The sequence below is a fragment of the Lynx canadensis genome, chromosome F2, assembly GCF_007474595.2.
Source record: "Lynx canadensis isolate LIC74 chromosome F2, mLynCan4.pri.v2, whole genome shotgun sequence".
Lineage (NCBI taxonomy): Eukaryota > Metazoa > Chordata > Mammalia > Carnivora > Felidae > Lynx > Lynx canadensis.
In genome coordinates, this window is record NC_044320.2 from 59,037,097 (window position 1) to 59,064,729 (window position 27,633).

A 27,633-nucleotide genomic window follows, 5' to 3' on the forward strand; every position below is an offset into this window, starting at 1 on the left:
TTTTTGTTTTTGTTTTTTTTTCTGGCATCCTTTACCCTCTGCTGACGGGCCTCAAGATATGCTACACTCTCAGGATAGGCCCTTCTGAAGCTCTCCGCCTATATTTTTTTGTGCAGTAACTGTATTTCTGTGACTTTTCATACCTTAATTCTCTTGGGCTTTCTCAGAATTTTTTTCGCGTTTTGTTTTCTGTCTTCCAAAGTCACAACTATTTACTCTAATACAGTAATCCCTGGGCAGTTAATTCTTGTCCTGCCTCTTTTAGTTCCAAGCATTGTAGCTACATTTTCATGCTAATCAGAAGCCTCACATATTATAGAGGGTGTCTTATCACCTATTCCCCCAACAGGTGAGCATGGTGGCATCTACTTCCTCAAACTTACATTAAAATCAATTTTAAAAAAAACTGTAAATTTATAGCAAAATCATTAAACTGCATTATTTTCTGAATATTTTTGTGAGCTTCTTGAAGGCAGGAACTGTATCTCGTTATCTTTGCATTTTCAGAACATAACGAGCAGAGTGCCTTGCACACAGTAAGCACTCGACACATGATTACTGATTCAATAAAAGTGATTAAACAAAAAGCATGATTTGACACTTACATAAGTTGAGCATATCCAAATAAGACAAAATATACCTCCAGAATGAAATCTTGGGTGATCAATTAAATTATTATGTCCAGATATCACTGAGTATTATTTGCAATTTATCACTTTGTAGGAATTATAGAAATGGGTGCTGAAGATGTCCCACCACCTCATATATATTTCAGAATAGTGTTTTTAAAAATTTCCCTCAAGTTAACTACTGAATCACGTTATTGTCTGCGTTACATAATCTATTATATGTGTGTGCATGTATATAAATATACATATGTGTATATATGTATCTATATACACGCACACATATAAGTCAAGTATATATTTTATTCCTTACAAACATAACATAATTCCTTTGGAAAGCAAGTTTTGGGATTGGATGCATCAACTATGTCAATACTATATCTACAATATTTTAATTTGGGCTTAGAGATCAGAAGATAGAAATGGATGTTTTGGTTACTTCAAGATGAAGCAAACATACTAGACAAACACAAATTTATACAATGAATAATAAAAGGAAAACAAGATTATTATAAAATATGTATACTATGTGCAAAACTCAATATATATATATGCTTATTCCCAGAAACCATTCTATTTCCTGAAGGAAAAGATAAGCTTATTTAAACCAGTATAGGTAGTTTGATGTTACTCCTGGAAAACAAAGATTGTCAGTACAAGATCCTCCATAACTTGGAGGGCAAGCTGAACATGGTACCCCTACTTTATATGGTGCTTCTCCAATCCAATTGCCCCTAGAAAGAAGAAAAAAACATATAAGTGCTATATTAATGCCCATTTAGAACAATTTGATTGTCCTTAAGCACATGATCACATGTATTGACATGTAATGATCTTTTTTGAGAAGTTTAATCAGTTTAGGAAGGCACTGAAAATTGTATCCATTTCTTATTTATACAGCAATGTATTATTCTCTAAATCTCACTTTTTAAATCTTTCTCTCTGCAAAAATTAATATTATCTTAATTTACAGACTAGAAGTAAAGCACTACAATGAATAGTGACATAATTAATGTCAAGCAAGGCTCGATGCTTATTCAGTCACCACATCTGTCTCTGTCCTATAACTAACTGCCTTCTAGAGCACATTGGCAGGACATACTCCCATTTTTAAAACTCCCACTAATGTTAAGGATGATAATATATACTGTACTTAGTATTTTCTGGGAGGCTTAGAAATGATGAGGTGAGCATGAAGTTGTCATAAGCACAAAAAATAGAGGTTCACAAGATTCGTTTCTAAAGTTGTAAAACATTTTAAGTTCTCAACATTTATAAAATGAGATACAGAAAACTCCATTCTCATGGTAAGAGATTAAGGGCTCAGAGAAGCAATTAAAGGTGATTTCAAAACCTTTTGTCATGTGTAAACTCATAGCTTTCGTTCTTAGTAATACAGTTTGTTTTTTGATAAGGCTAAACAGACTAAATTGTTTTGTGTTATCAATATTTTTATCTGTATTGATAGCCATGATAATAGTAATACATTAAAGTCATCACTCATGGCAGTTAAAAATAGCCATAATGCCTTACTGTTCATTTATGAAGAAAATAATAGATTGATTTTCAGTAGCATGGTACCTAGAGTACTAAGAAATAGCAAGATAGCCAGCAATTTGAAGGAAATTGAATGGTCAGGGGAAAATTTGGTTGCCTGTCAATAGTAAAAAACAGGGTTAAATATAAGACAACAGTAGGTAAGAGGCTAAAATATGAAACAGGTGGTTCTCATCTTCTTTAAGACCTAAAGAAGACCAAGCAGTGACCCTTAAAGTGTACCTACATAAACTATCTGCTGAAATCAGTCATTTAAAAATTCAGGCTTTGATCTATAAAATATTTATAGAGGGAAATTTATCTATAAATATAAAAAACATGCTGATTAGCTATTCATATTACAGAATGTCATCAGATTCCAAGAGTGTCCACCACTGTTTAGTTCTTTCTATACTCTGCCCTCTGGATAAGCTTCCTCGAGTATAATTTTGACAATGTCACATGCTTACCCAGAAACACTCAAGAAGCTCGTGCTCTTATGAGTGTAGCTCACCCTTCTATCCTAATCTCTCCTATTTTATATTCATAATCTTATTTCCCTCTGTATCTTTACCCAAAGCTATAAATGTATATGGACCAAGCATATGCTATTTTGATTTCATATCTTTCTCTTTATTATACATACCTTTTGGAAATTATATAGCACATATTTTTGGTAACATAAACTTAGAAATATAATTATATTGCATGTAAAAAGTATTACATATTACATTACAAACTTTTATATAAATCACAGATTTTTACCAAATAGAGGATAATTACATTCAATAGTAAATCAGTCAACTAATAAACGTATATTATTCATCCTTTTATTTTTTGTTTCCTATTCCATCTAATTAAATTCTCCCTCCCTGTCTCCTTCTCTCACTCCAAATCTCTCTCCCTCCCTCTCTCCCTCTCTCTCTCTCTCTCTCTCTTTCCCCCACCCCCCAAAAACAGGCATGAGATAACTTTATATTGGCATTGGAAAATTCACACTCAAATATTAGGAATTTACAACTTTCTTCATTGCCTAGGTTTCAAAATAGTGGTTCTTATTTATAACAAAGCATATTAACACAATATATTAATCTCTTGTACCCATAAAACAATCAGATATCTCATCAGTAATACTAGAAAATTCTGAAAACAGAACAGTCAAACAATGGAAACAGAAATCTCTTTTACCATATGAGCACTACTTGGCCTATTTATGTCAGGAAGAAGGGTAAAGGATTAATAGGAAAATATAAAGTGTGAAACTGAAAATATCCAGCAAATGCACAATTTTAATGCTTTTGGTAATGCAGACACATTTTACTTTCCAAACCTTATTATTCTAATAATTGTGAAGGGGGACCATGGGGAAAATCACTATTTTTCTAACTTTGCAAAAACACTGCAACTGGCATACTACCATATAAATGAGTAATGCAGTTATTTGTGAAACGTTTTCTCATTCCCTCCCCATATTGGCAAAGTCAGAGAAAATCTTTGTTTGGAACTTACTTTGGAAGACACCAAGAGTGTCATAAATCCTTTGCACATTTTGGTATTTACTCCAAATGGGAACAGACTCATGTATAAATACTGGAACATTTTATCATCTGAAGAATTATTGTTATCAAGAAGGCATTTTATCAAATGTTAACAAAGGCTTATTTATTCTCATCTTGTAAAGAATATTTATAAATATGACTATATTTTATAATCCTTGATCAATTTTCACAATACATTTTTATGTATTCCATAAGATAGAACTAATGAAAAAATTTTAAACTTTCAATATTGAAACTTATCATGACAAAGCTTTCATTTAAAAAGAAGTCATAGCATTTAAATTTTCCCTTCCAGTAACAAATGACTCCTTAGCCATCTATAAAATTAGTAAACCGTAACTTTTAGTTTTATTCTTAAAAGAAAGAAGGAAGAAGGGCTTTCTTTTGCTTTCCCAGTTAAAAAAATAAGCCAACATTCTAGTACTGATAGATGGGAATATTGCAGTGTTGATAAAGTCCCTATGAAATTCTTTTCTGATAACTTTTATAGAGCTATCGAAAGCCTGGAAGTACAGTGTTTATTTTACAGTTATCATCACTAAAAAAAGATGGTGAAGGGAATTTAGTGAATCTCCATACCTCAAATTACTTTGCCTACAATTTTAGCCCCAAATACCAGTCTTTGTGAAAAATAATCGTTCATCTCAGTATTTTTCAGATATACTGGGGTGAAGGGAGATTTGAGAATTAGAGGCTATTGTAGTTAAGTCTTATTCATATTAAAACAATTATCTGACTGGAGATATTTAACATCATTAAAGGTTCCAGGAAATAGAATCCAGCCTAGTACTCACTTTGGGGCATAGTTGCACACCAGGTAAACTGCACGTCGCCATACAGCTCCCCAAACATTCATGTTTTGGCAAGTATGAATTGCACATCCTATCCGATTGGAGGTGGCCCAGACCATCTGCAAAAATAAACCAATATGTCATTACTGAAGTTAAAGCTAAGAAAAAGCGGGGCGCCTGGGTGGCGCAGTCGGTTAAGCGTCCGACTTCAGCCAGGTCACGATCTCGCGGTCCGTGAGTTCCAGCCCCGCGTCAGGCTCTGGGCTGATGGCTCAGAGCCTGGAGCCTGTTTCTGATTCTGTGTCTCCCTCTCTCTCTGCCCCTCCCCCGTTCATGCTCTGTCTCTCTCTGTCCCAAAAATAAATAAACGTTGAAAAAAAAAATTTAAAGCTAAGAAAAAGCATATTCCCCAAAACAGCAAGAGCGTTTTTAAACTATGAATCAAAACTTAACAAGACAATTGAAATAACCTGCGTATAATGTGTGCACATGGGGCCAAAACATCTCATAGGACATCTGGGGTTGCAATCCTGAGGATATGGAAAAGCATAATCTTTCACTTCATCATACCATGGCTTGACCAGCTGGAGAATAGAGCGATATCTAGATATCAAGAAAAACAATGACAACTTAGAATACAGTAGTGGTAATATATAGTGGACTCATGTTAAATTATAAGTTAATTATTTGTTTTTACTGATTATTCATGCTGAGTGAAGAGGAAATCCATGCCTCATAATTACCATCACCACCTAGCAGAATCCTCTATTCCTCCAAGTAGGGCCAAGCATGAAAATACCCGGGACCAAAGCAGGTGAGCCCATACTCACTTAAGAGTATGTCTGGTTGTTTCAAAAAACGAAGTACAAATATTTCAAGAATCTTCACCTTTATCTTGTTTTATCTATATCAAAAATTTCTCCCACCAGAATCATATATATAATTAAAAATTAGATATGCAAATGTAGTTGTGATACTAGAACTTAGTGCGGTTTTTTTTTCCCTTAAACTTGAATTACTTTCATTGTAATAATAGCACACCTGATTTTTCTCCTCTATATGGAAGAGAATGGGTCTTTGAAATGTTGGATGATGGCATTCCACAGTGGTGGAAAAGTTATCCTCTCATTGGGGACAGCCTTTCTCATAGCTGCACATACTTGCATGTATATATATATATATATATATATACACACATGTAAATATAAATATTTTGTATAACACACACAGGCATACACATACAGATATATGCAATCATGGGAAAGTTGCATAAACACAAAAATGGCTTCTGTCACAGTCAAAACTTTTCTTGAGGATATAGGATATAGCACACATCTAATCCTTTCAAAGACTGTGTGAGGTAAGTGAAGAATACAGCCAAGGAATGGTGTTCCAAAGGTGAAATAGGAAACTGGTCTCATTAGGCCCTTTAAACCAAATAAATAATCCTTGAAGACATCTGAAACAGTCATAGGCCAAGCATCATTGCTTGACACATAATGAGCACTCAATAAATATTTGCTGATATTACTTGAAATTGGTGTCACTACCCCTTGGGATTCATAAGTAATAAACCATGTGGATGAACTGTATCAGTGAAACTGCTTCCTACCTTCCAGTTCGTACCGACAGATTTTGGCCCAAAAATCTCAGTAAGTAAGAAGGTCCATGGTCCCAAATGCAAGTAGCTGCCCAAGCCTCTGCAGATTTTGCAAGATTTTCATCCCAAACCTGTGAAGGGGAAAAAAAAAACCTTCCATTTTACCAGTTTTGCTAGTAACTGACAAAAAGTAAAAGGAAGAAGTGGTACTACTACCTCCTAAAGTCCTTTCAATTCTGGTTCTTTAGACTATTTTAAATAAAAGGAAGCAAATTGAGGCCATTGATATTCAAAATTCTGTAATGCAATATAATCATATAATGGCATCCTCCAAATCCTAAGTACAAACATCAGTTTTAGTAAAGGATAGGTGAACAAAAATACCCTATCTGGTTGTAACTGGGGACACTTCATACTGACTACCGAAATTGTAGTCCACCATAGTCCATTGATTTTCCTAGAGGTCATCTTCACAGCAACAAGGAGCCATGTGATTAATATACCTTAAAAGCTAATATCATCCAATTATTTATTCAAATCAATTTACCAAAATTAATAATGTCTAATATTTTACTGTAATTTTTAAGGGTCAAACCATATGATAGTGTAATAATTCCCAAGGAGCCTTCATATTTTATATCATTTGAGTCTTTGGTAGTAGAAATAATATAATAATATGAGAAGTAAATTTTAGTTGGTATGAACTGGAAACAAACTATGATAAAAAAATAATTTGACTATGCTACATAGGACTGCTATGAAAATATAGCATATGATGGTCCAATGAAATAAATTAAGAAAAAAGTAATTTTTCTCAAAAAATGAAGGTGTTTAAATTGATGATGAGGGTGTTTTGATGTATAGCTTATTCTTCGAAAAGAATTGTGGGATAAAATTTAAATAAGCCTTAGATTTAATATACATTTATATTAGTTACCATATAGATTGATATTTTCATCTTTAAAGCTGTATGGGGAAGTTAAGCCAAGCATCTGTGGACCTGCCAATGATAAATCAACTCTAAAATGATAATACATATCTTTGTGAGAGAGTGTGTGCACACGAGTGGGGAAGGGACAGAGAGGGAGAGAGAGAGTCTTAGCTGGCTCCACATCCAGCAGGGAGCCCAACACGGGGCTCATCTCACCTCCGTGAGATCATGACCTGAGCCGAAATCAAGAGTGAGCCATAGACTCTATGAGGTGGAGTCATAGACTCTATGAGGTGGAGCCATAGACTCTCTCTATATGAGATGGAGCCCTGTGTCAGGCTCTGCAATGGCAGCGGGGAGCCTTCTTGGTATTCTCTCTCTCTCTCTCTCTCTCTCTCTGCCCCCCCCCACTCTTGCTTGCTCTCTTGCACACTCTAAAAAATAAATAAACTTAAAAAAAATAAATAAAGAGTTGGACACTCAACCAACTTAGCCACTCAGGCATCCCTGAAATGGTAATCTGTTTTATAACAAGTTACAAGGTACAAAAACAGAAAAAGAGGACATTTGTAATTCTTATAAATCAATATAGAAAAAAAATGATTTCAAAATTTTTCCCTAGTGAAATGTCATTTAGTGAAGTGTTTTTCCTTTGTAATGAATGATTTTAATTGAATTTTATAGTTTGTATCATGACATTATTTCCTAAATCATTTAAATATTTACATATTATTCTATCTGAAAAAAAAAGTTATTCAAATTGTGACTAGTGAGTGGTTAGTAGTATATTTTAGAAGGTTAGAAATTACACAAAAAGTGACAATTTTATAATTACTCAAATTCACACGGAACTCCCCATATGAAAGTGTATTGATGTCCCGCTGATCGCTGTGCTCCTATTTTTCATAGTCTCCTTTATTTTATCATTCTTTTGGTGACTTTCTCCTCTATCAGGTTGGACGGAGCTAATCAAGACTCACCTACATTAGGGTTGATGGCCATGAGTTCACTGTGAGTTATAAAGCTTTTAAGCAAACTCACAAATCTGCTAAACTTATAACACTGAAAGCCTAAATTTTCCACAAGGGTAATGGGATACATATATTTATTTAATATAACAATGTATTTAAGTGAAGAGAAATTATTTTAGTGACTTTGAAATAAAACATGCAAAAATTAAAATAATGGATGAACTCTTCTAGAAATACTTTTGTCCCATGAGGCCATGGCAGTCACCTTCAACAGAAATTTGTTGGTTCTCAAAAGATGTTTTAAATTAGGAAAACAAAGCCATCTTACATAAACTCATCTAGAATTACGTTAAAATAAACTTACAAAGTTTGTATAAAATCAGAATTATTTAGAAAGGATCTGGAGTAGTTCTGTGGTGGCAACAGCCACATCTCCTTTGTCCGTATAAAGGAAAGATTACTGAAGGAGTTATAGCAAGATACACTTTCCTCAGTTATCCAGACTACATCTGCCAATTTTGAGGATTAAATTAAATGTGGCAAAACATTACACAATGCCATTTAATCAGTCAGTATTCAATGTTACATACAGTATCAAAAATGGAAGCCACTCTTTCTATCATGAGATTTTGCACTACTGTTTTCAGTTACTTAGCTCAGACATAAATATTATAAATTATGACTTCAAACTTCTCCTTTGTTTTATCTGTAAAAATCTGGACAAAGTGTATCAACAATATGAAATACATTTATAATGAAAGTCTTAATATTCTAGGACTGAAATGAACTTTTAAAAGCCATTTGTTTGACTGATAATGGATTTATCTAGTATTTATTCTTTTCATGTTTTTTTCAATGAAATATGGATTTATTAAATATGGATTACAGTTCACTGAAGTACATAATAGCATAATTAATTTACAAAGGAATTCCAGATGGAATAGCACCAAAAAATTATGTCCCCTGATGGGTTCCTAATTAATTGTAATCACTTGGGAAAACAATGCATCTAAATATTATTTACATTTTGAACTACAATGTGCACTCAGATCAATAACTGCTAAAAACACTGAATTATAGTCTTGTCCTAAAATATCAGCCCAACATGGCACAAATAACACTGACCTGAAAATCAAAAATCTTTTATTCTAATCCCAATTCTACTGCTAAGATCGTCTGTGACTGAAGACATGTCAATTATTCTTTCTCCCGCTTAACTCATTTGTGAAATAAGATTGGATGGGGTCATTTCTAGGGTACCTTTCATCTTCTCTTCTCATGATTTAATATACCTAAGTAGCCTCAGCATCAAAGTGGCCTACCGCTTGCTCAATTCTAACCTCTTCTGTTCCACAGAGAGAATAAAACTAGATTCCTTTCAAAATAACCAAAATATTTAAGGCTGTTACAAATTTAAAAGTAATTTAGCATATATAATTCTATCTTTATGCTCATTAATATACTTTAAAACTTAAAATTGTGTATGTCAAAAAGATAAACCAAAAAGTCATGCCTGAAAAATATCTTACATGAACATACTTTGTTAACCATGATAAAGGATTTTGATAAGAAGACAATGTATTTAGCATTACTGATGTCTACATTTTTATGCATGACTTTCTTTTTTTTTTTTTTAATTTTTTTTTTCAACGTTTATTTATTTTTGGGACAGAGAGAGACAGAGCATGAACGGGGGAGGGGCAGAGAGAGAGGGAGACACAGAATCGGAAACAGGCTCCAGGCTCTGAACCATCAGCCCAGAGCCTGACACGGGGCTCGAACTCACGGACCGCGAGATCGTGACCTGGCTGAAGTCGGACGCTTAACCGACTGCGCCACCCAGGCGCCCCTATGCATGACTTTCTATGTACAAATATTACAATGAAAATTTTGGAGAAGATAGTTAATGGAGGAGGGATAGTCACTTTCTTTCTCTCTGTGTGTTTACTTTTAAGGAACTGATGGGAGGGATTTCTGCCTGTCTCTATATTCCTGAAGGAAGATGCTAGAGGGCATGTTGGGCATGGGCTAGGTCCCCCACAGAAAGCTGGTCATTTTGACTTCCTGTGGGAGACATGGTCCACTGTCCCTTTGATACCTACTGCAGGGGAAGTCAAAGGTGCTATATACTCTTTCTTGCCTCTTTGTCCTCAGGCAAGACTCACAGCCATCCCATAGAGAAGGGGAAGATCCAGCCTGAGTAGGGAGCTCTGAAATTTAGGAATTACATCAGTCACATCTGTGGGAAAGTTAAGATCTGCATTTGCCATCTGCCTTTCTCCATTGGTTACAACTTCCAGGAGAAAATGGGTATATTATTTATCCCCTTAATATCCAGTAGTATTTAAATTTGTTAATATGATGAGAGGTCTAGGAGGTTTGAAAATAGCAAGCAATGATAACTTTACTTAATAACAATAGGAAATTTCAACAAAAAGTTGGGGGCTATAGGGAGTGGTCCAATATGATCTATTTTTCCTATCCAGAAGCTCTAAATTGCAATGAATGTGCAATGTGCAATGTGGCCAGTGTAACCATGTGAAAGAAACAAAAGTTCAGGAAATGAACATGTAAATTACTTAAGCATTTAACTTAACATAGCTTTCTGGATGCTTGACGGACAATCTATCTTCTGACTTTTTCTGAGTATGTGTAGCATTTATTTGAAATAATTTTAATATTATATCCTACAAATACAGCAACAGAAAAGGGCACACATGTGCACTTACTTAACACCCTATGGAATGCCTAGTAAATATGCAGCATACTACTTGTTACCTTTATGGAAAAGCTAAATATCTGATACTTAGCTCTTATTCAATGAGCTTGAACATTCTGTATTTCTAGTTTTTGTCCTTCTTAAATAGGTAAGATGCAGTCACAGAAAATTTAGCTGTAAACACGTACAATTTGATCTTGCCTCCTAAACGTGAGGCAAAAATTAGGCCTATTACGCATGGACACCCAAAAACATTTACAAGACCCAGTAGAACTTAGATATTGACTCAATTAGATAGTTCACAAAATAAAGATTGCTTAAAACACACATATGCTTGTAGGTATGCCCCAGTGCCCCAAATAGTATTCTTCCATTTCTTGTTGTTAGAGCTATTTAGTTGGCCGGCTTATAAATGGATTGATTTACTTTGTACTAAAATGTTCACCATGAGGTACTCTACTTGTAAATATTAGCATCCTGTCTGTGGAAATCGTAGTTGGACTAAGCTATGAGAGATATCCAAAATTCAACCTGATGTCATTTAAATATCTAGAAGAGTTGTGGCTCCAAGAAATAGAAGTGGTGTGAAAAGAATGCAGATTCTCATCAAGTTCGGTGGTCTTTAGAGCCTGAGCTGAAGAAATACAAAATCAAATCAAAGAATGTTTCTGTGTGGGAGAAGTTTGCTGACTTTCATAAGCAGACAGAATTGAAGAGTGATGTGGTTCAGTCCAAGGATGAGGTTGTTTTGCCAGCTATTTCTGTAAGTTTTGGTATCCATAGCACAGTGACAGCCAGAGTCAGGAAGCACACTGACATCTGAAGCACCCATCTTAAATCCCAGTCAATAGCTTGGACAACAAGAAATGTCGTCCGAATGGAAGGCAACCCTAGAAATTACTTGGGAATACATCCCCAACATTGTTTGGGATGACATAGTGCTTTTTTTTTTGATGGGTAATATCTTTTAATTCCACACATAAGATTTAAATATAGAAGTGTTTGAAAGAATCAAATTAAAGTGTTAGAAAAGAATTTCTGACTAAGGAACCTATGTGAACTTAATATTATTAGTGGTGGTGAAGAAAATGTGCTCATTAAAACAAGAGGTTAGCTTTGTAATTGCAACATTAAATATATAAATGAGTAATTACTTACTTTTGTGATTTTGAGTTGGAAATTATAAAAAAATCTTGTTAAATTTTTAAAGGAGTATTGCAAAATATAGAGCTGAAGAGTCACTTTATTTTAGACTTTGAAGACACTTCAGTATATGAAAATTATTTTCAATAAAACAACTGAAATACTTTTAAAAGTCAAATATATTAAATGTGTAAGTGCAGTTTAGGAAATTTAGTTAATTAAATCTGTTGGTAATAAACATTAAACAAATGTTGTAAAAATGCTAGATTTATGAATAGAACAAAAGATTTATAAATTGCAGCTAAATTAAGGAGGAACCAGGAATATTAATTTTGAAAACAAAAGTGACCTCTTGAAAAATCTATCCTGCTTATGGAAACCATCTTCAAAGACATAAAATGCTAAAAATAAAAATATCACACTTTGAGTTTTTAGAGATACATTTCTAAGTTGGCTATTGTCATGGATGCTGTGATAACAATGCCATTGGAGACAGTTTGACATGTCCCTTGGACATGTATTTTTTAGAGCATTGTGTGGCCATTTCTTGTATATTCTGATACAAAGTAAAGTCCATTTAGATAGACAAGTGTTGAGGTTTCAAAAAGATAAGTTAGCTAGGACTGTTTGGTCTTCTCCTGAGTTAGTCAAATTGGAAAAGGAGTACTGACTTACAAAAGTGAGAAAGAACCATTAAAAAGACATTTAGTGATGACAAAATTATTTCCTCCAAGGGCAGCCAAAAGCTTTTAAAACACTTCATGGGCTTTTGAAATTGGTGGGTTTATCTCTATTAGGTAGAAATGCCTAATGAAATGGCCAGTTAAGGAAACCAGGAGCTGAACACATAAGGCCCAGGGTTAAACCAGACAGGAGGGTAGGAATTTGTTTTGGTAAGGCTGGAGAGGGATGGGATGTTTGGGGAGGGGTAGGCCACAGGAAGAGAAAAGGCTTTCCTATGGGAAATTTTTGGCATTAGACTAATGAAATAATACAAAACTGATTCTATTTTATAGGAGAAATAGATAGTTAAAGGAACATGATAAAAAAAATCCCCTCAAGCCTCAAAAATAACTACAAAATATGGGAACACATTATATCACAAGATATCAAAGTGAGGTCCTAAGCATTTTTTCAGTGCTTAAAAGAAGATAATGAAGATTTCCCTCAGGTAAGGTGAGTGCTACCTTTCATGTAGGTGGGAAAGGAAAATTTATATAAGATGATGATGTAAAGTGCACTGGTTTTTAATGGGAATCATTGCCAATGGCATACATTTCTTAACAACAAACAAAAAGGCCTCTTTTGACCCCTTTTCATCTTCCAATTACTGCATCATTCTCTCCTTCCTTTTACAGTGAAATTCCCTGTCTTAACTGAGAATTACCAATTTTTCTCCCACCCTTCTCTCTTGAGTTCACACAGGCAGACTCCCCACCCCACATCCACACCACCCTGCTCTTATCAGTGTCATTAGTGGTCATTTCCTGGTCACCATCTTATTTTCTTTATTCGTAGCTTTTGACATGACTGACACCTGCTCTTCCTGGACACACCTCCATCTCTTGGTTTCATGACCCCACACTTGCCTCTGTTGCTGCCTCTCCATATGTTTGCTGATTCTTCCTCATCTCTCCAACCTCTACTTACGGGAGGGTTCGTAGGACTCAGGCCTCGTCCATTTCTTTTCTTTTTTCTCCCCCTCCTTTATTTCATCTATATTCATCATTTAGGTAATCTCATCTAGTCTCACAAATTGAAATACCATTTTTATGCTGGCGGTATTGTTCCAAATTTTATCTCTAGATCATCAGTTGAATTCCAAACTAACAATCCATCTACCCACTTTAAGCCTTCTATTTAGCATATCCCAAACTGAGCTCCAGATATTCACAACCCTACCCCACTCCCTACCCCTAACCAGCTACTCCTGTAGTATTCCTTCTACTAGTGAAAGGCATTGCCCATCTTCTAGTTCAGGGGTCACCAGATCTGTCCCAGAGCCTGTTGATATATTGTCTATGGCTGTTGCTGTGCTACAAAAGTAGAGCTGAGCAGTTGCAACATATGCCATATTTACTATTCATTTCTTCACAGAAGAAATTTACCGACTGCTCTTGTAGTTGCTCAGGCCAAAAAATCTAAGTAGTCATCTCTACTCTTTCTTTGCTTCATTATCTTATCTGCTCCTCCCCAAATCTTGTTGACCCTACCTTCAAAATACTGCATATTCAGAATATAACCACTGATCACCACCACTATTGCCACCACCTCAGTCAAAGCCACTACCATGTGTTATCTAAGTTATTGCAAGAGACTCCTAACTGAGGCAGGGCTTCACAGGTACGAAGCCTTAATATATGCATTAATGAGGGTATGGATAAAAGATATGTATTCAGATTTGAGTAAGAGTACTTAAATATGATTGGTGGTTAGGAAAGAAAATTTCAGTGCTTTAAATCTATGCATGGCTAAATCTGCACTGTGAAACTGTACTTGACTCAAATGCTTTGAAGACATTAGAGCTCTGTATAAATATAGTCACTCTCAAATGACTGTGTTGGGGGGATGGGCTAATAAGGAAAATGAATAAAGTAGTGTTGGGTATAAGATGGAAAAGTACTGTTGCTGCTGGACCTCTGGATAGTTACATGGGGGGAAAAGAGAGAGAGAAAGACTTAGAAATAAGCAAATTTATCCCATCCAAAGAGGCTACTCCTCTCTAACCAATTGCTGACAAGTATGAAGTGGGCTCAATAACTCTAGAACTTTTCACTCCGCAGGATAATCTAGAAATCCTGATGTATATGTGAAATGTATCAACTTTAACATTTGGCAAATAATTTTTTAAATGTAAAGTTATATACAGTTCAATATCATGCAGAGAAAATATGCTCACTAATTAGAATGGTTGTTGAGACTACAGCTTATGAACTCTGAGTAAGGTATAATTATGTTCACATAGATGTGGCATCTTCCCTCCTAATATCCATGGGCACTGGCAGGGAAGAGTGACCCAGGAGCCACCTTTGCCCCAAAACTCCTACAACAGACTTACCACACAAGGACTGCTATTTTATCCTTAACAATGAAAAATGCAAGAAATACAAATTTCTAGATTAACCAGTAAGATCCTAGGTAATGCATTCATCTAGGCAGCCAGTAAATTAATATTCACTGGGAGGCACTAGGTATTGTGGGTTCAGCAGTCAGCAGGCCTGACATGGACTCTATCTTAAAGTTTAGGGAAGAGACAGGTAACAAAAACACTACCAAATAAATAAATGAATAATTGCAAATTGTAATGCATCACATAAATACATTATTAGGTAATACATTATACATATATGTAATGTATATAATGCATCATACTAAAATGCTCCAAAAGAATCATGTGCTACTTAAAAGTTTGCTTCTTTTAAAGTTTCCTTAGCCAATCAACCATATTCTCAAGTAAACCTTGTTTCATGTTCTAGACCTACAGTGTCCACATGATGTTTGGTTTTGAAAGCAGGTGGTGAATACTTTCAAGTGAAATTTTGCAATAATATAGAATTATACTTAGGATAATTCTTCCTTTTGCTTAGTCTATTAATCCTTTCAATATATAGTTTCTTGACAAATAAGTGGATATTTGAGCCACGTAATGTTTTCTTCAGCTCACTTTTGTGTCCTAAACCATGATTTAAGAAATTTCTCACCTGGGAAATTACTCCAGGATCTCCTGGGGAACTTTTGAGAAGATAGATGCCTACCCCAATCCCGGACCTATCACATCAAAATGTTAAGACCAGGGAGCTTGAATGTGTGCTTGCAAAAATAGTTCTGTTCTCTTCTGGTTAGAAATAATTGTGTAAAGCTTTATCTGGTGGAGAGTCGTTTTGACTGCAGAGAACTCTGGGCCTCCCCTCACCTCTCCCATCCCTACTCACCTCCTTGTCCTGCCATACCACATGGGACTTTCAGTAAGAAAAGGATACTTCTAATGGTTAACATCTGTTAATTGTCACATATAAGCATTTACATCAGTATCCTTCCTCTCAACTCTGCTCTATTACTGATTGAAGTTTAAATAAAATTAAAAATAGCATTTTATCAGAAAAATGTCTCGCTGTCACAGACACTGGGTGGTAAACTCTATGAGGATGTTTGTTCTCTGTGTTCACAGAAAACAGAACTATTGGTGAGAGAGGTAGAGATAGGGTCGTGTATGTTGCTATACAAATAAGCCAACATCATTCACTCTGAGACTGACAATTTCAGTAGAAAGGAACATGTATTCTATGGCTACACGGATATGAATAACAGAGATAACAGAGGTATTTACACTGCTTATTTAGAAATCATGGAAACTTTAAATGTCTTTATTAACTAAGATATCACAAATAACATATGGGAAAAACATATACAGAACTTTCTGAAAATCCAAAATCTTGAAAAAAAAGATAAAAATTTTAAAAATAAGGCAAACACTTTGCATTATAATCACACTGAATCTGTATTTAAAATATACATCCAACCTACATGCAGTTTATGAGAATACAAGAATATTACACGAATCAGGGGAGAAGGTGCCCACTGATTCTGCCAACCTAACTTTAGGATGCATCCACAGAAGTAGAATAAATGGAGAGTGATTTGTCATTGATACTCTGCACTTGACAGGTCCCATGAATTCTAGGCATCTAATTATCAGAAGAGCATGCACATACAGGAACTCCTTGCTCAGAGCCACATTGCTTCCATTTCCTGAGACTTTAATGGGCACCATTCATCTATGTATGTGTGGTAAAAAGTGTGTGGGGAGTACACTGATTTTCCATTTATTTAATAATACTGTATTGTACCTTTTCCAGTATTTTCAGAAAGCAAGTGTCTTTGTACAACCTTCTTGATAAGCTATGTTGGAATACTGTGCATACAAGAGGTACTTAATACAAGGGCTGAAGGCTAAGAATGAGCTGAGTGATTTAAGATCAAGAGTCCCAGACATAAATGTTCACGGCTCTCAAAGACTTGAGGCACTATCATAATACAGAGTTTTCCTATATGGTTGCCAAGGGGAGAGAAAGAATACTGGGAGTAAGATTTGATTCCACATGAAGAAATACTTTCTAATATTCAGTGAGGTCCTCAAATAAAACGCATGTAGGGAAATTCCCCAGCCAACGGTCTCAACAGTGGGAGAGGAACACATGAAAAGGAGTGTGTATCATATGGTCTTTCAAAGCAGGGGCTTTGTTGTCATCTAGAATGGTGTTCACACTATTTTGATTTACCTGCTTTGGGACCTGGGGGAATTTACTCACTGCTTTCCAAGTTCCAAGTCCTGTTTCTAAATGAGAAAAATTGTCCTCATCTCTCAAGACTTTTCTAAGGGTTAGACAGGATTGTGACTGAAGAGTATTGAGCACAGCCCTAGGAGGACAAGGGTGTGCTTAATGGTAAACATTATCATTGGAGGTTCAGGCCCTGGAATGGCTGTGATCTCAAGTTAACTAGAAAGCCACCTAAAACCAGAAGCAGCATGAGGTGCACTTTTGATCATGTTATCTGGCAGCCTAAAGTTTAAGAGACCAAGCTTTAATCTCAACAAAGCAGGCAATCAGATAAAGTGAAAACAGATAGACCCTTAAGCAACTAAATAATCAGAAACAAAATTGTATGTAGATAATGAGTTTGCTTCCAGGGGAAATAACATCCGGCAGTGAAAGATAAAACTTAGAGAACATTTTAGATGTCTTAAAACTTATTAATGCCCCTGTGTAAATCCCTCTCTTACATATGTTCAATCTTTAAATTTTAACATCATTTGTTGATGGATTCTGGCAAGAATTCTCCTTTCCAGGGAAATGTAATACCCATCACCTACCATTTAATACTGGAATTGTGAGCCAGGAAGACATTTTCATGCATGGTTAAGTTTTTTCACCAGCTCAGTGTTACAGTAATCTAAAAACTGATTTCTTGATTGTTAAACTATCCTGTGATACACATGCAAATCCCAAATCTTGCCATTGCCCACATCGTTAGAAGAATTCAAATGCCTTTCCGCCTACCTACTGCTTGCTGAAAACGTGATCTCTCTGGAATGCAGAGACCAATGTGGTAGAATGTTCATATTTAATGAAATTATGAAACGTGAATTTGATGCACTTTTTAGGAGAAAAAATATTGTGTCCTTAAGCAACATTTCTCAAGTGTTTCAGTTTGGAGTATATGGTGTGAAATTTTAAGAGTCATGAAAAGTTTAGTCTAAAACCCCAACTTGTTGGGCATTGTTCCAAATTGATGTCAAAAAAAAAAAATGCTTGGTACCTGATTTTAGACACTATGGGTAACACAGACTGGAAACATTCAATTCCCATTAATGTACTTTATGCCAAATATTTTCCTTGACCACTTTAAGCTGTTAATCTTGATTTTTCCCTACCCTCTTCCTACAACATTCTTTAGAAATTCTCGTTGGCAATTAAATATCCCAAGTTCATAACTATTTAATGGCCACTGACTATTACATGCCTTTTAGATATGCTAAGTTCAGGACATCAGACCAGTCAGACTAGTCAACTTCTATTTTCCTGAAGTCCTCTGATTAGTTTCCAAAAATATCTTATCCTGAATGTGTCAAAAAGACTAGATGGGCTTGGTGCTACCCAGGCCCCTGAAATGGATTTATATTTGTGTTGATTTAAGCCTCAGTACTTGTTAAAAAAAAAAAAGGTACATGAAACCTTCTTGCAAAAATTCTTGAGTAGATTCCCAGACATAAAATCATCCATCCACACTGTCTCCATGACACTATCCTACCCCTATTATGCAAAGTAGTCCATGTTGATTACCAAAGCATATTCCTATCCAAACATTTTTATAGTGGAGGAATGTTCCCTCCCATATACTAGCTACTTTTTTCAATCATTATAGATGCATACCTTGGAAAATAAATCTGCAGCCACTTCATAACTACCTGAAATCTGATTTTGATTTTGAGTTCTCCAAAATCCAGAGAAACCCTGTTGTCCTGGTAAAAACCAGAGGTAACCCTCTTCACTGCTTCATCATATACATCTTTAATCTCTCCCATAATGTAAATAACTTACTTCTATTGATTTGATCTCTGAATTCACTTTGTCATATCCCTATGGGCTTAAATGTCAGTGTTCAGTTATCTCTTATCCAGACTATTAGAACAGCCTCTGGACTATGCACCCTGCCTTTACTTCTGCCTTTTCTAATCCCTTCCTCACCTTGTAGCCAGAAAGACCTTTATGAAATGCAAATTAAGTATATAACTTCCCTGATTAAAACCTTCAATAACTTCCCTTAATTTTAAAATAAAACTAAACAAGTTTTTGCATGCCTTTTCCAGACTTATCAAACACCACTTTTTCTTTTATACACTATATCCAAGCCACATTGAATTTTTATCCTTGCCTTCAGTGTACCAGTTACCTTCTTAGAGCACCTTACCACACCTACCACACCTTCTCTGCCTCTATACCTCGAGTCCAAGTCAGGGCAAAGTATGTCTCATGTAATCCCAAAGCACCCTGTATTTTTTCTACTTCAGCACTCAACTCGCTGCTTTTCCACTCACTTGTCTGCTCACAGCTCTTCCTATAAAAGAGTGTCTCTTCGCTCCCCATTGAATCTCCTAGCACAGTGCCAGCACATGAGTAAATAAATACTGTGGAATGAGTGATTGAATAATGAATGACTCTTGCCCATCAGATCACCATAGCCATGCATTCTTTACATTGGGTGCCCAGAAAATGTTAAAAGTTGTTCATGAAGTGTGTTAACATTTACATTTGCACTTTAGAGGCTGTATTTAAAATGGTTGCAAAGAAAATGTTCTTAACCTTCAGCTGACTCCATACATGAATAGCTGAACATTCATATATAAGTAACACGAAGTAAGTAATATTAAGCAACATGCACCTTGGAAGAAAATTCCTACAAAATGTGCCCAGTGTCGATTGGAAGCCAAGACACTTAAAAGGCTCTACATCTACGAGAACAGGAATGTGGCGTTCCAAATGTGCTGGAGAAATGCCTTCCTGTCAGCAGTCTTTCTCAGTTCACCGCTGGCTGGCAACGGGTCTCAGGAGGCTTTCTAGTAGTCATAAAAGCAGTCATTGAAAAGATTTAGGTTAGACACATCAAATTTCTCATGTTTATAACAAGAAAATTGAGTTATCCTTCCCAAATGAGAGGAAATGCACCATCTGGGACAATATATGGTTTCATTAAAAAAAAAAAAAACAAAAAAAAGACATGGATAGACATCATAAGTGTTTGGTCAACTATTGAATAAAGAAAAAATAAGGAGTTTAACATTATCTCCATTCTCTTCCCATGAACCCCAAATGAACAAAATCAGCATTTTTCATCATTCCTGAGTCATAAATTATTGTGGGAAAATAGTTTATTGGCTGTTTCAAGGATGGATTAATCTATTCTCCATTCATTCATTGCAGTTATGCTTTCTGATACTTTACTACCTGCTGTGACTTGGTAACTAGTATTTTTCTCTTTTCCAGAAAAGTCTAGGAAGCCTTATTCTCTTAGCTCTGCAGATATTTACAGACACCAAACAAATGAAATGGCCCATATTATCAACATAGTGAAATTATATTACACTTTTTCAGCTTTAAGTTGTTCAGTACATATCCATCGTTGTCTTTTCACTGTCCCTCACCTGCCTTGCCATCACTGTATACTGTCTATGAAGACTGCTATCTCAAGCACCGTGTTTCAGTTAGCTGTTCATACCTGTTGCTCTGCAGGTGCAGGTGTCTGACTTCTCTTCACCTGGCCTAAAGGGATGGCACTCCTAACCCAGTGGTTGCCTATTCCCCAGTCAACTTCACTGGCAGTCTAAACTCCATCAACTGATAGGGCCATCTTTCTAAAATGCACCTCTGACCCTGCTCCAAGACCTCTATAGTCTCTCTAATTACTTTTGTATGAAGAAATGATCAGTCTCTTCTCAAACTCCTCAAAAGTATGGCTAACACATTATACTCTTTTGTTCCTGGTGATTTTGTTCATGTGTTACTTTACCTACTATAACAGCCAAGCCTGCCCCTTCCTGAGCATCTATCTCAAATGTTCCTCCCTCAAGGAGCCTTTTCATGATTTTGCCAACAGGGATTATCACTTCTTTCTTTGATTTCTCCATGGTGTTTTTCTGTACCTCATTTATTACATCAATCTTATGCAGCAGCGTATTACACTGAATTATATACTTAGTGTTTTCTTTCCTGTGTTTTTTTTTTTTATGGTTTTGTTTATATTTTAAAGACAAAGATTCTGTTATTGGTGGATCTTATCCTCTCATGGAGGGACCTCATCATTTTTAAAATCAATTTGTTCAATTGACTTGAATTCAAGGAATATCTTACAAATTTTACTCCATGTGTGAGTCTTGCAATTTCATTCTTTTAGGGATAATTCTTATTCTAAGAAACTAGTGTGGTTTGTGGTTTAGAGTCATGGTTTAAGCTGCCCTTAGAAGAATGAAAAACAGCTGGTGTCCAAGGAGCTCTGGAAATTTGTCAATAAACTAATTGTGGAACAGAGGCCAAGAGTAAAGAAGTTTGACTTGCATATCTTAAGCCCTATCAATATTTTTTTTTAAAAAAAGATACTATGTTTAGAAAATAAAATTTTTCAATATGTGTTTTTTTTTACTAAAATCTGGCCAAATATCCAAAGAAAATATTATACAACTATAACATGAATGTCAACACTCAGAGTTCAAATTGCTTCTACTTTATTTTGTCAAGGGTACACTGATATAACCAAGTACTTAAAAGATGATAAAATCATTTAATGTTAAGGGGCTTTTTTAAAATTTAGGAAAAACTTTTTTTTTTTTTTTAATTTTTTTTTTCAACGTTTATTTATTTTTGGGACAGAGAGAGACAAAGCATGAACGGGGGAAGGGCAGAGAGAGAGGGAGACACAGAATCGGAAACAGGCTCCAGGCTCTGAGCCATCAGCCCAGAGCCTGACGCGGGGCTCGAACTCACGGACCGCGAGATCGTGACCTGGCTGAAGTCGGACGCTTAACCGACTGCGCCACCCAGGCGCCCCTAGGAAAAACTTTTTATTTAAACTTCAGGTTCATGTGATAAAATATCATATGTGATGAGAATACTTTCATTAAAATATGTAATACCAAAATTGATGCTACTTATAAACATGTAACAATTCATAGACATTTCAACTAAAGTCATCAAATAAATGTTGATCACTGCTATACTCAAGAATTTGCTTAAAACATGGAGATATGAAGGTGAATAAACATGGTCTGAAAGCTTAAAACTAGAAAGTTTGCAAGATCTATACAAATAAGCGTAGACTGAGTTCAATTTTGATGACAGCAGAATAACAGACATGAATGGTTATTTAAAGAAGTTAAAAGAAGGAGAAATCAAATATATATATATATTTTATATATATGTATATATAAAAGACACAGCATTCTAAGACTTGAAGGGCAGAGCTGTAGATCATGGAATAACCTAAGGAGGAGATACAGGGAGAGAGGCAGCATGGGAAAAAGGTTCAGAGAAAAAAGTTGTGGGTAAAAGGGACCCAAATCAGGCCACACAGTTAAAGAAAGCCCTGGGCTGGGGCACCTGTGTGGCTTCATTGGGTAAGTGTCTGACTCTGGATTTTGACTCAGGTCATGATCTCACGGTTGGTAAGTTTGAGCCCTGGGTTGGGCTCCCCACTGGCAGTGTGGAACCTGCTTGGGATTCTCTCTCTCTCTCTCTCTCTCTCTCTCTCTCTCTCTCTCGATCTCCCCTCACAGTCCCTCCCCATCTTGCACATATGCGCACTCTCTCTCCCAAAGTAAATAAAAAAGAAAAGAAAAAGCCCTGAGCTGAGCTGAATACCCTCTTCTATGAGGCTCCCATGGCTGCTATCACTCACTGATGAGGATAATCTGAAGACATAGTTGGTGGTCCTAGTGAGCTAAGAATCCTAAATTTTTGAGGTACCTAGTAGAGGTTAGGAACTAAGCTCACTTTCAGACTGCTCACAATCTAAATCAATGTTGAACATGTTAAAATGAAGGTAGTAGTGTTAAACTGAGATCTGTATTTTTCACCTGGCCCAGAGATTAGTCACTTAACAGTTTCTGCTCCCAACTCCAAGCTGCCAATTACATTGTACTTCCCTCAGTGTTTCTCTGAGTCTTCACGAGGGATCCACATGAATTATTTCAATGGTTCAATTTAGTCAAACCATCCTTCTAACCCACAATTTCATTAAATTGAGCACATTTTTTTTTTAACTGAACTAATCAATTTTGTCCTACCTCAGGGCCTTCTTCTTGGCTCTTCCTTCCACCTGGGAAGCTCTTCCCTCACCTATCAGTGTGCCTGACTCCCTTACTTCTTCCAGCCCTTCCCTGGCCACCCTATTCAATTTCACAACCTGCCTACAACCTGCTTTATTTCTCTCCTCAAACTTATCACCTTCTAATGTACCATATAGTTTATTTATTTATCTTCTTTTTTCTCTGGTTTTCCACCCAGGGGAACCAGATACATTTTATTCATGAATGTACCCCAGTGTTTACAATAGTGCCTGACATAGAATAAATGCTCAATAAATATTAATTAAATAAATACATGGGCAAATGAAGTGTATGCAGTATTTACATGACAATTTGAGACAGTCATTTTATTTTATAGGATTTACTGTGCTAATTACTGCTTCTCATTAACTTGACTAAGTTAAAGAGGATTTATAAAGCACCCATCTACTGATACAACCAGCACTGTATCTGGGTCTTACAAAACAAATCATATTCTAGCTCCCATATTAGAGAAATATTAATAGAAAAGAATATGCATATTATAAGATTTCAGGTGGTATTTTTAAAGGAGGAAAGATATCCTGACATCTCTAGGAGTTTCCCCCAATGGAACATAAAAACCTAGCAAATGAAAAGAGGCTTCCTAACACAGGCATCAGCTTTGAAATTACACAGATTTAAATTCTAACTCTATTAATACCATTCACTATCAATACCACCTTGGCCTACTCATTAACTTTTCTAGGTCGAAGTGATTTTATTTGTAAAAATAAAGATCACAATCTTAACCTCATAGGGAGAATGTGAGCTATCAAATGAGATCATCTACAAAAACAATTAGCCAACTCGTTGGCATGTAGAAAAAAAAAATAAACGCATTCGGAATGAATTAATTCTTGACCAGCGGGGGAAAATATAACCAGAAAAATGTGGCTTTTTTTCAACCATTTATACTGTGTTGTACCCCAATGTTACTCATGATGAGCCCTCTGCCTTCACTATCATTAAAATAGTGAATTGTATTATATATTGGTTGGTTATTATCTATATTATTATTTTTTTATTCAAAATTTTTTAATGTTTATTTGTTTTTGAGAGAGAAAGAGAGAGAGCATGAGTAGAGGAGGGGGACAGAGAGGGAGACACAGAATCAGAGGCAGGCCCCAGGCTCTGAGCTGTCAGCACACAGCCCGACGTGGGGCTCGAACTCAAGAACCATGAGACCATGACCTGAGCCGAAGTTACAAGCTTAACTGACTGAGCTACCCAGGTGCCCCGGTTATTATCTACATGATTATTCCCATTTTAAAAATAAGGAAATTGAGTCTCACATTGTGTAACTTGCAGGAAGTCACAAAGTAGGCAGCAGAGTTAGGGTTTGAACTCAGAGGATCTTGCCTCTAAAGCACTTCAGTGGCCTTGGTCCTACTTTGGTCTGCATAGCCATGTGATTGGCAGAGGAAATCTTTCCTAAACTCACAGTCTACATACTAGGCTTTTCTGATCTCACGTAGAATCTCATGCACATTGCTCTCACAATTTATGCTAAATAAAAAAACGTATTTGTTCTTTTTGCTACATCGGTGTATCACCTTCTAGAAAGTGCTAATGTTTATTGAAGTCTATTTCGCTCTAGGCTCTGGTCTAATTGCTCAACCCCTCAACTCATACCTTCCTGATAACAACCCAAAGTGGCAGATACTACATGTATCCTCATATTAAAGGTGATGAAAATGCAATAACAAATTGATGCATGTTATATTTCAGGACTGAGGTGTGAACCTAAGCATTTAGATTCCAAAGCCCATATTCTTAGTCATGAGACTATATTGCCATTCATAACACCAGAACTGATTATATCCTCTTTTCCTCTTCCTTTAAAAAATCCTAAGAAACTGCATTTTCAGGGAGTCTAAATTGTACTTCTATGAACTATGACTCTCTTATATTTGGCAAGTCTTTATTTTTCCTGTAACCGACATCTACAATTAGTCAAACTTAAAAAGCTTGTTTAAATAAAAGGTGAATTTAGAATCTGATAGAAATACTAAATTTTTGGGTGAGCACTTATAAAAGGTTTTTTGTGGTACCACCCCCACCCTCGACCCCAACTGAGAAATACCAGACTGGTGATCTTCATTGCCTTAAACAGTCTCCAAGCTGTGCTCTCAGAAGGTGCTGAACTTTAAACCATAACCTTGCATAATTGGAAACAAAAAATAAAGTAACTTTAAAGAGACATCTATCCTTTCAATACCAACTCAAGGGTTTTGTTTTGTTTTTTACTTCCTAAGCAGGATGATTTAAACACAGCGTGCCTATTTTTAAAAGAGCAAAGAATGTGTTCATGGCAAGTTGGAACAGTGTGCAAGTGTGCTGGTTTCACTGTTATCTGAACAACAAGGCACTAAATCACAAAGAGGAAAAAGTCAGCATGTTCTCTGAAAATACAAATAGATCTGTGTCAGGAAGAGCTTTGTCCAAGAAAGGGAAAAGACACCTACCCAGAGGACAAATCATGGACACAAAACCTGTAATTTAAAAAAGTTAGTTTCAAGAAATGTTTGAGCTTATAAATATGATTGTTAGGTAAACAAAGCACAGAAAAATCCCATGTGAGTCTTCTTTAAAAAGTGCACCTTTCAAATGTGGTCAGTCAACATACCCCGCTCTTTATCTTTGTTTCTTATATAAGACCTGATTCATTAGTGGTTATGGGACTCACAAAAGAAAATGAGAACTGCCCCCCACCCCACCTACCTCCTTTAATTCCATGATGGAACAAAACTTAAGCTTACTATGCACATAAGAACCTAAGTTAAAATGTGAACAGGGCTCCATATCCCTTTACACCTAACCACTGTTTAGATTCTTCAACGAACAATCGAAATACAGCGTCCTCACCCAGAACTTAAAGGAAACAAACTCCTCTTACCATATATTCCATGTTCGCAGCTGGTGGGAACACTTTCCCCCGAACTTGATTATGGTAATCAAGAATGGCGATCATGTCATTCTGCGAAATGTAGCGCTTCCGCCTGGCTTTAGGGATATCCGCAGAATCTAGTTGTGCTTTTAGTGCTGCTTCAATATCAGTGAAATTATTGGTTGGCGGGGATGAGTCAGTGGAATTGAGTAAGACGACTGCACTTGCTTCACAGAGAAGGGAGAACAGGAGTGCGCTGCTGACTGCAGAGATTGCTATCATTTTGAGGGGTGGAGAAGAGGCCACCGAGTTTGCTTTAAAGCAGAAAGGTAGAGTTAGGGTCTATGAAAAGAAAAAAAAAAAGGGGGGGGGTCCAGTGGGTATGAATTTACAAAGCCATCACTTGGGAGCATTTATTTGATTTTCTCTGAAAAATTCAAACAAATGTTGAACTCAAGCCTAGGAAACAACCTATATAGTAGTCGTTATACATTTTACTTGGTGTTATGAGTCAGATACCTAAGAGAAACTGCCTATAGCTAGAGAAAAATAAACAGTGTGACTACAAACCCTACAATGAATGTGAACCGCTTGCCCCAAATGCCTGTACCACATAATGCATTACTGCACATATTCAGAGGGAACTCTTTAGGAATTGAGATTACTCTTGAGAGTGAGAAGGAAAAATGCATCACAGTTAACAACAGAGAATGTGCTGATAATGTGTCCCAGACATATATGGACACCAAGTGATAGAATACATACCAAAAAGTTATAATAAGCCAATCTCATTTCTAAAAAATAAAAATAAAAATGTGAGCTAGTATAAAATCAATGCATGCAAAATAAACTTGTCGAGCTAAAGAGCTTACCTCTGCACAATGCCAAAATGAATATACTGTTCTTCCAAAAATTTAAAGTTCTTTGCTAGGTTGTAGCATGAACTCTTGTAAGAGTGTGTCTTATTACAAACTCAGAGAGCAAAACTCTGCAAGGTTTGAATGCTGCTGGCTGCAGGAGCAGCTAACAGCTTTTATATGTCACAGTCTGCAACTTCCAGAAAGGGCAGTCTTTCCTAGGGTCTCTCCTAGCCAAAATCAAAGGGGAGGGGTTTGGGATAGAAAAAACAGTGATTGGGTGGCAACCTTTTTATGTGGGTGGTGAGGAAATTGAGTCACACCCACAGCTTACAAAGTAGAAACCATAAAAGACAAACCCCTTTTTCTCTGGGCTTCTACCTTTTCTGTGAGTGGTTAATTTTCCTCATTTAATGCTTTCTAGTTCCTGGTTCCCATAAAAAAGGAGAGAAAAAAAAAATAAAAGAAGACTGAGTTCTTGAAAACAGAGACGGCTGAGTAACAAGCAGTACATTTTTTTTTTAAGACAGCAAATGACATGGGAGCTGAAAAGAGCAAGCTGATATTAAATCAAGAGATCAGCTCACATCATTAATCTGGGTGGCCACAAATATGATTCAAGAGGAATGCCAGGCA

General features: G+C 36.1%; 1 protein-coding gene across 1 annotated transcript; it reads right to left on the reverse strand.

Moving 5' to 3' along the window:
• On the reverse strand, positions 1 to 27,112 carry PI15 (peptidase inhibitor 15). The gene is made up of 6 exons (XM_030304217.1): positions 27,013 to 27,112; positions 26,150 to 26,454; positions 6,125 to 6,243; positions 4,983 to 5,115; positions 4,516 to 4,631; positions 1 to 1,360 (listed from the first exon to the last, which is right to left on the reverse strand). The coding sequence occupies exons 2-6, from the start codon at positions 26,420 to 26,422 to the stop codon at positions 1,225 to 1,227; spliced, it is 777 nt and encodes a 258-aa protein (XP_030160077.1). The 5' UTR covers positions 26,423 to 26,454; positions 27,013 to 27,112; the 3' UTR covers positions 1 to 1,224.
• Between the last annotated feature and the right edge of the window lie 521 nt (positions 27,113 to 27,633).

Excerpts from the sequence above, each read along its gene's own strand:
- PI15 (XM_030304217.1), bottom strand. The coding sequence starts at position 26,422 with ATGATAGCAATCTCTGCAGTCAGCAGCGCACTCCTGTTCTCCCTTCTC. Across the intron at positions 6,244-26,149 it reads CTGCGAACATGGAATATATG|GTTTGGGATGAAAATCTTGC; the intron begins GTAAGAGGAGTT and ends TCCCCTTCACAG. Across the intron at positions 5,116-6,124 it reads CTGTCGGTACGAACTGGAAG|ATATCGCTCTATTCTCCAGC; the intron begins GTAGGAAGCAGT and ends CTTGATATCTAG.